This window comes from Chiloscyllium punctatum, chromosome 11 (assembly GCF_047496795.1).
Source record: "Chiloscyllium punctatum isolate Juve2018m chromosome 11, sChiPun1.3, whole genome shotgun sequence".
NCBI lineage: Eukaryota > Metazoa > Chordata > Chondrichthyes > Orectolobiformes > Hemiscylliidae > Chiloscyllium > Chiloscyllium punctatum.
Genome location: NC_092749.1, coordinates 85,425,529 through 85,438,080, shown reverse-complemented (window position 1 = coordinate 85,438,080; position 12,552 = coordinate 85,425,529). Strand labels below are relative to the sequence as shown.

General features: G+C 40.9%; 1 protein-coding gene across 6 annotated transcripts in view; it reads right to left on the bottom strand.

The window, feature by feature from the left end:
• cep43 (centrosomal protein 43) overlaps positions 1–5,172 on the bottom strand; it is a 113,750-nt gene extending 108,578 nt beyond the window's left edge. For 2 of the 6 annotated variants that reach the window (XM_072581170.1, XM_072581171.1), the window contains exon 1: positions 4,895–5,169. In XM_072581170.1, coding sequence (XP_072437271.1) covers positions 4,895–4,975 — 81 coding nt within the window. In that variant the 5' untranslated portion in view covers positions 4,976–5,169. Of the gene's footprint in view, positions 1–4,894 lie in introns of all 6 variants that reach the window. The other 4 variants (XM_072581172.1, XM_072581173.1, XM_072581175.1 and 1 more) reach the window with 3 other exon arrangements.
• Between the last annotated feature and the right edge of the window lie 7,380 nt (positions 5,173–12,552).

Genomic DNA, 12,552 nt, shown 5'->3' with positions numbered 1-12,552 from the left:
GCAACTTTCCCTCTTCTTATCCTACCAATGATAATGCTTTCAAGGGCCCAAATTTAAGATCCCCTCTTTGAACCCATTCATCCAGACTTTCATTCTTCTTAAAATTCACCACTTTGACTAAATTCTAATCACCCTCTTATATCTATCATATTTAATGTGGCATCATAATAGGATCAGGTTTCTGCTTACACCCTATCACCAGCGTATGAATGTCAAACGTGGACATCGACATTTAATACAGATACTAGAAGGATGAAATAGAAAAAACGAAAATGAATCAGTGTTTAAAATAGAGACACTTTTCTTCCAGGAATTCCTATCTTGCAGTTCTCTCAAAGGAGACTTGCATTTAATTCTTTTACCACCTTTATTGTTTTGTATCTCTTCTCGTGATCACTTAGATACCTAGCAGAGTTTACTTTTCACAGCCAGATCTCCTTTCTCAACCACATTACACTCCTAATTCCAATGTTTGAATTATATCCTTGGTTAACCAATGTGTTGAAGCATATTAGGCGCATGCAGGAAAGTGGAAATAAGGCCACAATCAAGTCAATCTTACCAAATGTCATAGTAACTTTTGAGCAGCCAAATGGCCTGCTCCTGCACTAAATGGTTTTTCAAAGATCAGTTCTGAGGCAAGGTCATTGACCTAAAACATTAACTTTTTTTCCCCTCCACCGATGTTGCTTGCTACAAAAAAGTGTACACAATATTTTCTGTTTATAATATCATTTATTGTTGTTCCTTAAGTAAAAGAAGAATGCTGACAAGATGGTAGTATGACGCACTGTCCTCAACACCACTGAAGGCAGACTCCAACTCACCAAACTATCATCTCCATGACCATCCACAATCTCATCACCTCAGGTGATCTCCCACCCTCAGCCTCCAATCTCAGTCCCCCAAACCGCACCGCCCAGTTCTATCTCTTGCCCAAAAATCCACGAAACCAACTGCCCCAGTCGACCAATTGTCTCCGCTTGCTCCTGCCCCACCTGAACTTATCTCGGCTTATCTTTACTCCATCCTGTCTCCCTTGGTCCAGGAACTCCCTACGTACGTTCGATACACCACCCATGCTTTCCACCTCCTCATGACTTCCAATTCCCCAGCCCCCAAAACCTCATCATGGACCTAGAGTCCCTCTATACCTGCATTCCCCATAAGGAAGGCCTAAAAGTCTTCAATTTCTTCCTCTTCCATCAACCTACCCAGGCCCCCTCCACCGATACCCTCATTCAATTGGCAGAACCAGTCCTTACCCTCAATGTCTCCTTTCAATCCTCCCACTTCATACAAACCAGATGGGTAGCTGTAGGTACCCACATGGGTCCCAGCTACGCCTGCCTCTTTATAAGATATGTGGAGCAATCCCTCTTCCACTTTTTCTGCCACTACAGTGATGACTATATTGGCACTGCCACACGGTCCCGCATGGAGCTTGAACATTTATTCATCACACTAACAACTGCCACCCAGACCTCAAATTTACTTGGTTCATCTCCGACAGCTCCCTCCCCTTCCTGGATCCCTCTGTTTCCATCTCCGGTGACTGATAACACACTAACATCTCCTCCAAACCCACTATTGCCACAGCTCTCTTGACTACACCTCCTCTCACCGCCCCCTTCTGTAAAAATGCAATGCCCTACTCCCAATTCCTCCACCACTGTATCTGCTCTCAGGTTGAACAATTTCTACTCCAGGACATCCCAGATGTCCGCCTACTTCAAGGGCCATAATATTCTCTCCCCAGTGATCAATGGTGCTCTCAATCACATCTCCTCCATTTCCCACACTTCTGACCTCAAGCCCCAACCCCCCGACCCCAAAGACAAAGACAGAATCCCCTGATCCTCCGCGACTTTCACCACCTAGTCAGACTCTACCACCGAAAATATATTTCCCTCCCTATCTGCATTCTATAGGGACCATTCCCTCCTCGACTTCCTCTTAGGTCCACACTCACCACTAATCCTTTCTCCACTCCTAGCACCTTCCCCTACCATCATAAGAGGTGCAAAACTTGCTACCAAACCTCCCCCTTCATCCCAGTCTTTGGCCCCCAAGGATAATTTCAAATCAGCAGAGATTTACTTGTACATCCTCCAACCTCATTTACACTAGTCCGGTGCTCTCGATGTGCTCTCTACATTGGACAGACTAAATGCAAACTCATAGAATGGCTCAGGGAATATCTCTGGTCCATATGCATGAACTAACCCCACCTTCCCATGGCCATCTACTTCACTGCCCCCCCCCCCCACCCCCTCCCCAAATAAGCACATATCCATTCTGGGCCTCCTCCACCACCTACAAAAGGCCACCCACAAACGGTAGGAGGAACACTTTCTGCCTCGGAGCTTACAGCCACACAGCGTGAACACTGTATTCACTAATTTCCAAATCTCTCCTCTCCCCATCCCATTCCAGACCCAACCCTCTGACTCAGATCCACCCTCTTGACCTGACCTACCTATCCATCTTACTTCCCACCTATCCACTCCACTCTTCCCACTGATCTATCACTATCATCTCCCACCTCTTGCCTACCTTTCCCCTAGCCTCTCCCCATTTATCTTTCAATCCCTTTTTCCCTCTGAAGAGTCCTGCCTGAAATGTCAATTCTCTTGCTCCTTGGATGCTGCCCGACCTGCTGTGCCTTTTCCAGCGCCATGCTTTATCATCAAAGAAGAATGCCAGATATTATGATGGTGACACTAAGAGATAAATTCACTACTCATGCTTTCATAGTGATTTTCTATCCCAGTTAGCAGACAGACCAAATCACTGATATAGCATCATTTGCAAAACAATACTTGAGACAATCTACCACTTCCTCCATACAGAGCATATATCGTTCCCAGCAATCACTTGCTAACAAGTATGCTTGTCCACCTATAAAATTCCATGTCACTGATCATGGATTCTGTTGGTCTTTGTGTAACCGATAAGCTCAATCTTAGATCCACATCTCTCACCACATAATTGGCAGGGGTTCCCACCAAGCAGAAATGGTCCTTGGCCTTGAAAACATTGGTGTTCCTTTCTCTGGTTCCCTTTCTGTACTTGGTCTAAGCCAACAGGTGTGCTCAAAGAATTGTGTCCCTTCGTACAGGAGTTTCCTCGAAGTTGAACAATGGTCTCCTATGCCTTGATATCTGTTTTGCATTTCTTGAAGGAAACAAATCTTAAGGGAGTCGTTGAAACATTTCCTTTGCCCTCTGGCATGAGTGCTTTGCTACAGCTGAGAGAAGATTAGCTTTGGTAGATGGAACTCAGGCACCCTTAAGCATATGCCAGCCCAGCTGACTTGGTTTTGTATGGCAGTGGCTTGGGCTATTAGCTGCTTCAACAATACTTTTGTGAGCATGCCTGTTCTCCCACCTGATGCAGCAAATCCATCTCAAAAAGTGTTAATTGTACTTCGCAAGAGTCTTGGGGAGCATCCATACATAGTCTAAGTTTCAAGCCATATGGATGAGTTAGAAAGATGATTGCTTTAAAAGAAGTGAAGCTAAGTATGCTAAAAGCTTAAAACAGGTTTAGCACACTAAAATCAGGGAATTTCTTCCACTTTTGGGTTCAATTCACTTCCTTGTAAGAGTTTACACATTTGATTTCTCTTAATGGGTGCAATGAGAACTTGGTGTGCAGGGGAAGTGTAGAGTAAATGTATTGAGTTCGACAAAGCAGCTGTGAAAAATAATAGGACAAGGGGTAAGGTCTCAGAAACAGAAATTGCTAGAGAAACTCAGCAGGTCTGTCACCATTTATAGAGAGAAAGTAGGCATTTTGGGTCCAATGACCATTCACAGAGTCATGGAGATTCACAAGGACAGAACTTCAGTCCAACCGATCTGTGCTGACCAAGTTTCCCCAAACTAAACTAGTCCCATTTGTCTATATCTGGCCCATATCACTCTAAACCTTCCCTATTCATGTTTATTCCTGCCCAAATATGTTTTAAGTTGTAACTGTACCTGCATCTACTTTGAGGTGATGTGTGCATTCAGGACCATTATGAGCACAACTTATCTATAATAACTGAATAATTTACTATGTCAGTACAATGAAAATCACTAATGAGCTCAGACTCAATTAACGTGCTTACCACAATAGCTATAACAAGCATATACAAATGTTGTGGAGTGGAAATTGATAAAAAGACTGATCAAAGTACAGTATTCACACAAAAACTATCCTTAGCATTTGACATCACATAAGGAAGCCAGATTTATGTTTATATTACATATTTCAAAACCTCAGGACATTCTAAAGTGTTTACAAATAGTCAAGTACTTTTTAAATGTAGCCACTGTTGTGATGTAGAAAACTCGGCAGCTAATTCGCACACAGAAAAATTCTTCAAAGAGCATCATTGCGAAAATTGAGTCTACTCCACCATTTATTAAAATCATAACTGGCTGTCATGTGAAAGCTACATTCCTGCCAAAATTCCGATAGTTTTTCAACCCATAACTTGCTCAAAATCTATACTTTTGTCTCAAAATATTCAGGCTCGTCTTCCAGCGTCTTGTAGGAAGAGAATTTTAAAGGCCGATGACCCTCTTTGAGAAAATATGTCACCTCATCTGTTTTAAATTCCTCAAAACTGATAGCAACTGGGTAAAAAGTGGCATTTATCTTGATAATAAGAGTGAAGGTGTCAAGACCTGAAATGATGATAAACCTCAACATGCTTGTTGCTGAAGAGCTGTCGACATGAGCTAAAACCCCAAAGGGACGCCTCCAAGTTCATCCATAAACAAACTCGTTATCAGGTGACACAAACCTTGCTGGCACCTCAAGCCTCTACAAACCAGTGGCCCCTACAACAAATGGCGGCGGCGGCGGCGACGACCTGCGGCCTAGGGTGATGGTGCATTACCTTGATCTTGTTGAGGACGCCGCTATTCTCCAGGGTTTGCACCAGTAAGTCCCGCAGCTCCGTGTCTTCCTCTGCCGACATTTTACCAAGACAACCGTCCAAGCTTCGCTAGTGCTCCATTCACAGCGGCATTTTGACAATGTCAAGTTTTCTTTAGAATACGGGCAGAGTCGGCCGCAATATTTTCTAAATAATCGTTGGCGCGTGCGTGTTAAATAAAAGGATGTTGTTGACGTTTGAGGCGGTTTGACGAAATGTAAGGCGCGAATGGAGCGCTAACTGTCTGTTAAACGGAGCGCGCGAGTAGCGCTGTCGGCGACGGTTGGGCGTACGCGGGCATATAGCAGAAGTTTACAGTCTGATATAACTGAAAAAGACCTAAACTGTTTGTTCAGTCTCTCATCTTTTAGAACGCGCATGTTGGTTTCAGTTCTTTCATGTGCATATACCAGAACTTTCTCAAAGTTATTTTCTCAAGTGAACTTTAACATGTTGCCCCAGATAAGGCATTGAAGGTGTGAGGTGCCCTGTCTGAGGCTGTCCGGCCCCAATGTTCAGACTGATTCTAATCTAAAAAAAAATTTACAAAATCGTACATGGATTCATGCAGATTTTGAGTTTATACTCCACAACCACCTAATAAAGGAGCAGTGCTATGAAAGCTAGTGCTATAACCTGGTGTTGTGTGATTTTTAACTTTGCAAATTCTGTGTTATATGATCTTATACTCCACAACTACCTGAGGAAGGACAAGTGCTCCGAAAGCTAGTGCTTCCAAATAAACCTGCTGGAATATAAGCTGGTGTTTTGTGATTTTTAACTTCATTTTATCTAACACTCTATGACTCAATAACTGCATCAAAAACCTCAAGAAATTTTGCCTCTATAGATTACTTACAGTGTGGAAACAGGCCCTTCGGCCCAACAAGTCCACACCGCCCCGCTGAAGCGGGGCTCACCCATACCCCTACATCTACCCCTTACCTAACACTACGGGCAATTTAGCATGGCCAATTCACCTGACCTGCACATCTTTGGACTGTGGGAGGAAACTGGAGCACCCGGAGGAAACCCACGCAGACATGGGGAGAACGTGCAAACTCCACACAGTCAGTCAGTCACCCTGAGGCGGGAATTGAACCCAGGTCTCTGGCGCTGTGAGGTAGCAGTGCTAACCACTGTGCCACCGTGCCGCCCACATTATAGTTTCTTTAACATTTCCATGTAAAGAGCAAGGCTGTGCAAATCTCTTAGTAATTCTTGTTGCAGTTTTGAGTTCTGCAAATTTGAAGATGTTAAGTTCATTTTGAAAACAAAGTTCTTCCGGGAGTTTAATCTATAACTTATTTTCAATTTAAATTAATGGATTGTGTCAAATTTGATTACTGTATGTGATTGAAATGTTGCACAAAAATGTATAATTTATCATGACATTAAGTGCTGTATATATGGTAATAAAGAAATAGTATTACAGTCGTGTGTTCAGGTTAGTTTTTTTTAGCTGCATTGTGTTATAATAGTCTGAAAACAAATTTGAGGGGGGAGACAAAGCTCTTAATTTTTTTTACTAAAAAGATTCTGTTTGATGTGTTGATTGATAATTATAACTTGGTCCCAGGTCATATGTTTCAATGTATTTATAAATAGCATTTTTCAAAACCCTTTAAAAATATTTTGCTTTAAGAAAATGTTTAATAACTTAAATAACTAATTTAGTCAGGGTAAATGACTAAATTAAATTATATCAATGAATACCACATGCAAACACTCTAGGAAGCAATATGGCAGATTGTACATTTGCAAATCTATATTTCTGTTCCAGAAAGAATATCGTGGATACCTTTTTTTTTAGAACATTCTTTCAGATACTTTTAAATTGTTTAAAATTTTCTTCAGACCTTTTTACCTGAAAAGTGCAGAAAAGCAAACATTGGACTTGCAATGGGCGTAATGGTGCACAAACTTGAATTATAAAAAGCAGAGCTTTACCGCAGAAAAGAGCTAATTAAACAATAAATGCAAAATATTTTGATCCTGCAATTACTCACTTTATTAATTATTTATCAACAAAATCGTAAGACAAGATGTGGAATTATGTTGCTTTCTGAAGGCCAGAAGAATTCGTTTCAGGAATATAATGGAACCAGTACCTACAGTGATATAAACATTTTTTTCTTTCATGGATACAAAGTTTATCCAAATACATGGGCAAGTATAAAAATTCCCACATCTTGAAGGAATAAGAGAGTACGCCCATAGGAATAGCTGGAAAAATAGAAAACAATATGTAGAATTTAAAAAGTGGCTTCAACTACAATGTAGGAGTGAGAAAGTATGCATGAGGGTGAAATGCATGCTTTGTTCATTAACTGGAACTTCTGTACAGGAATAGTATTAGTTACATAGTGTAATACACTGTAACCTCTAAGACAGTGGTAGGATTGTGACCAAAACATTTCTAGATTTCAGAATTATCTGGATTATAGAACATTGTCACGGCATGTAGCACGGAAACAGACCCTTCAGTTGAACTCGTCCGTGAATGTTTAACCATGCAAGACAACTGGAAAACATCACAGATATAAATATTTACCTGTTGGATAAGTGATTAAAACAAATAACATTTCACTTATACAAATTGCATCCTCTACATTTCTACTGTCAAGGAACAAATCAAAATTAGTTTCTTTGGTGCACTCAAACATTTCTGAGTGACTGGTGTTTCCAAACTATGTTGATTTTTCTCAGAGTTAATAAATAAGGTAGTAGGCAAAGTAACATTGTTACATATCCATTTCTTCAGTTGCACTTAGGATTTATAGTCATAGAATCATACAGCACAGAGGAGGTCCTCTGGTCCATCAAGTCTGTACTGCCAAAATATACTTGCCGTATTACACTTACACTTTGAATTTTATGACAAGTACTTTTTAAAAGTCGTGATATTTTCCACCTCAAGTACCCTCCCAGGCAGCACATTTCAGAGTCCAACCACTCTCTGAGTCAAAAGATTTTCCTGAAATCTCCTCTAAACCTCTTGCTTTCACTTTAAAATGTTGCTCCCCTTTTATTGACCCTTTAACTAAGGGGGACAGCTGCTTTATATTCACCCTGTCCATGCCCCCTCAATTTTATACACTTCAGATCATGTCCCCCTCAGCCTTCTCTGCTGATCCACTCTTTTGCTTTCTGGCATTCACTGAGCTTATGCCAAGAATAATGAATCACAAAATATCCAGACACAATAGTGATTTGTTCAGGACTGTAACATAATTAAAGAACTGTGACAAGGTTATAAAGCTTAAACAACATTGAAATTGTAAATGCACTAGAGGCTGGCCTGATTGATCATATATGTGACTTAACACAGGGGGAAGATTCTGCACTTTACTGCCAATGATCTCAGCTTTTTGCCAGGAATAGCCTTGCAAAATTCGCCCTCAGATATTCTGAGGTCACAGCTTTTGAATACTATGGAAATGTTGATGTTTTGATGCAGGAACAGGATACTGATTGTGAATGATCAGCCATGATCATAATGATGGTGATGCTGGCTCGAAGGGCCAAATGGCCTATTCCTGCACCTATTGTCTATTTTGTCCACTTTACACATTGCAGACACTTTCTGAACATTCAAAGCTACAATCGTAACATTTTAACAATGGTGGAATGAAAAGGAAAAATACAAGTATTAGAAATGCCAAGTATGAAGTTCCAGAGAAAGACAGGGCCAATAGGACAGAATTATAATCATTAAGATGTACAGCATGGAAACAGACCTTTCAGTCCAACTCATCCATGCCAATCAGATATCCTAACCCAATCTAATCCCACCTGCCAGCACCTGGCCCATAGCCCTCCAAACCCTTCCTGTTCATATACCCATCCAAATGCCTTTTAAATGTTGCAATTGTACCAGCCTGTACCACTTCCTCTGACAGCTCATTTCATATACGCACCACCCTTTGCATGAAAAATTGCCCCTTAGATCTCTTTTGTATATTTCCCCTCTCACCCTAAACACTTTAGTTCTGGACTTCCCCACCCCAGGGAAAAGACTTTGCTTATTTATCTTGTCCATGCCCATGATTTTATAAACGTCTATAAGATCACCCCTCAGCTTCCGATGCTCCAGGGAAAATAGCCATAACCTATTCAACTTCTCCCTATAGCTCAAATCCTCCAACCCTGGCAACATCCTTGTAAATCTTTTCTGAACCCTTACAAGTTTCACAATATCTTTCCGATAAGAAGGAGACCAGAACTGCATGCAATATTCCAAGTGGCCTAACCAATGTCCTGTACAGCCACAACATGACCTCCCAACTCCTGTACTCAGTACTCTGACCAAAAAAAGAAAGCATACTAAATGCCTTCTTCACTGTCCTATCTACCTGCAACTCCACTTTCAAGGAGCTATGAACCTGCACTCCAGGGTGTCTTTGTTCAGCAACACTCCCTAGGACCTTACCATTAAGTGTATAAGTCCTGCTAAGATTTGCTTTCCCAAAATGCAGCACCTCACATATATCTAAATGAAACTCCATCTGCCACTCCGCAGCCTATTGGCCCATCTGATCAAGATCCCGTTGTACTCCGAGTCAACCTTCTTCATTGTCCACTCCACCTCCAATTTTGGTGTCATCTGCTAACTTACTAACTATACTTCTTATGCTTACATCCAAATCATTTATATAAAGCTTTCAGAAAGCCTTTGATAAAGTCCGACATAGGAGGTTAGTGAGCAAAATTAGGGCGCATGGTATTGGGAGCAAAGTACTAATTTGGATTGAAAGTTGGTTGGCTGACAGGAAACAAAGAGTAGTGATAAATGGCTCCATTTCGGAATGGCAGTGGGGTACCGCAGGGATCAGTGCTGGGACCACAGCTTTTTACAATATATATTAATGATATAGAACATGGTATTAGTAATAACGTTAGCAAATTTGCTGATGATACTAAGCTGGTTGGCAGGGTGAAATGTGAGGAGGATGTTAGGAGATTACAGGGTGACCTGGACAGGTTAGGTGAGTGGTCAGATGAATGGCAGATGCAGTTTAATGTGGACAAATGTATGGTTATCCACTTTGGTGGCAAGAACAGGAAGGCAGATTACTACATAAATGGAATCAATTTAGGTAAAGGGGCAGTACAAAGAGATCTGGGTGTTCTTGTACACCAGTCAATGAAGGTAAGCATTCAGGTAAAGCAGGTAGTGAATACGACTAATAGCATGCTGGCCTTCATAACAAGAGGGATTGAGTATAGAAGCAAAGAGGTTCTTCTGCAGCTATACAGGGCACTGGTGAGACCACACCTGGAGTACTGTGTGCAGGTCTGGTCTCCAAATTTGAGGAAAGACATTCTGGCTATTGAAGGAGTGCAGCGTAGGTTCACGAGGTCAATTCCTGGAATGGCAGGACTACCTTACGCTGAAAGACTGGAGCGACTGGGCTTGTATACCCTTAAGTTTAGAAGACTGAGAGGGGATCTGATTGAGACATATAAGATTATTAAAGGATTGGACACTCTGGAGGCAGGAAACATGTTTCTGCTGATGGGTGAGTGCCGAACCAGAGGACACGGCTTAAAAATACAGGGTATACCATTTAGGACAGAGATCAGGAGAAACCTCTTCACCCAGAGAATGGTGGCTGTGTGGAATGCTCTGCGCCAGAGGGCAGTGGAGGCCCAGTCTTTGGATTAATTTAAGAAAGAGTTGGATAGAGCTCTCAAGGATAGTGGAATCAAGGGTTATGGAGATAAGGCAGGAACAGGATACTGATTTAGGATGATCAGCCATGATCATATTGAATGGTGGTGCAGGCTCGAAGGGCAGAATGGCCTACTCCTGCACCTATTGTCTATAAATGATGAAAAGTAGTGGACCCACCACTGATCCTTGTAGCACTCCACTGGTCACAGGCCTCCAGTCTGAAAAACAACCCTCCACCACCACCCTCTGTCTTCCACCTTTGAGCCAGTTCTGTATCCAAATGGCTAGCTCCCCCTGTAATTCTGATGAAAACTTTGCAAAGTGTTTCAGAAGGTGGCTAACCCACTATGCACTTCGCACAGTGTATTTGTTCTTTATTAATTTGCAAAAATCCAACCACATCTTAATCTCATTCTTTACATTAAGCATTTTAGTCATACCAGGGAACTCATTTTTAAAAACAACAAGGAACTGCCAGACCTAGAAAATCATTGATTGCTTGTGATTTTAACCTTCCAGAGAGGATGGTGTTAAAATATCAGGATTGGGAAACCATCCCTATTCCTATCGCCCCGTTAATAATTAAATTAATGAATCAACAAATTATACAACCATTTGGGAGATGCTTCATCAGGGAGTAATTTCTTTTAAACAGAATATCATCACAGTCTGGGTCATCCAAACTCAATCTCTCTCACATTCTGAAGGACGATTTTGATTCTGCTTATGTACCACTACTTACCCTTCCCTGCAATACATTGGGAATATTCAAGCATTCTCCATCTTTCTCACATTTTATTTCAATTCTTTCTACTTCATTTCCTCACCCAGCCACTGAAATGAAAAATTTGACAAGCCTGTTCTCAATTTTATATTGTTTAGAATCAATGGATATGGCTTTTAATAGATTGAGATTAGATTCCAAAATTCAATTTAACTTTAAGCAAAAGACACAATGCCTAAATATGAAGCCATTTTCAGGTACAAACATGCTTATCAATACAAGAAATGGCATTTAACCAGACAGTGCACTCAGCTGTTCCATAATGGAGTATTAATTCTCAGCCAGCTGAGGTATAATGTCTCTTCTTACTGCATACATAGTTGCGGAAAAATAGACCTTATTAACGTTGTCTAACGCACAATCCATAGCATGATCAGAAATACAGTTGAATCCTGATATGTCCAGGCATTTCACCATCAGTTTATTAATTGGCTAGCTGCAGCATACACAGTATATGGATAATTCATAGTTAATCTGCATTGGCTAGGTAATGTGTGGCAAATTTGATTAGTTTCTTGAAGTAATTGTCATCTACCGACAGCATCTGCAGTACTGTATTTTTATTGCACTGTTACAATCTACTGTGAAACATGCCAAATCTTCCCCAATCCAAAGGTTCTGGATCCAATTCAGACCTTCATAGAATTATCCAAGTTGAGATCAGCAACTCAACATTGACTCAGGATTTAGTTTGGAGCGTGTATACCTTAACTTATAAAACAAAGTCCTTGGAAGAGTTGTACTTCAAGTCATAGCACAGGATTTCAAATAACCCATAACCATGTACTTGTGCACATTCCTTTAAAAAAAATTCAGCAATATTTTTATGATATAGTGAGACACAAAAAGAGGCGTAATTTTGAACTATGACTTTATTGATCTATCAGCACAAATGCAAGGCCAGTAAGTGCAGTTGCACTTTATTGAAACACAAAATATTTGATATAAGCATCATTTGTCGCACCTAGAGATGGATACTTGCATGCAAGTATTTTCCATGCCTAAAAAGGGTGTTGGATAGTATCCGATTTTTGGATTGAGAGTTTCCAACTGCTTTAAAGAAAGGTCAAATTATGTTGGACAGGTATGAACATAGAGTTCAACAAACTGATTAATTTATAAAAGGATTCCTTTAACAACGAAAGTCAGTCAATGAAC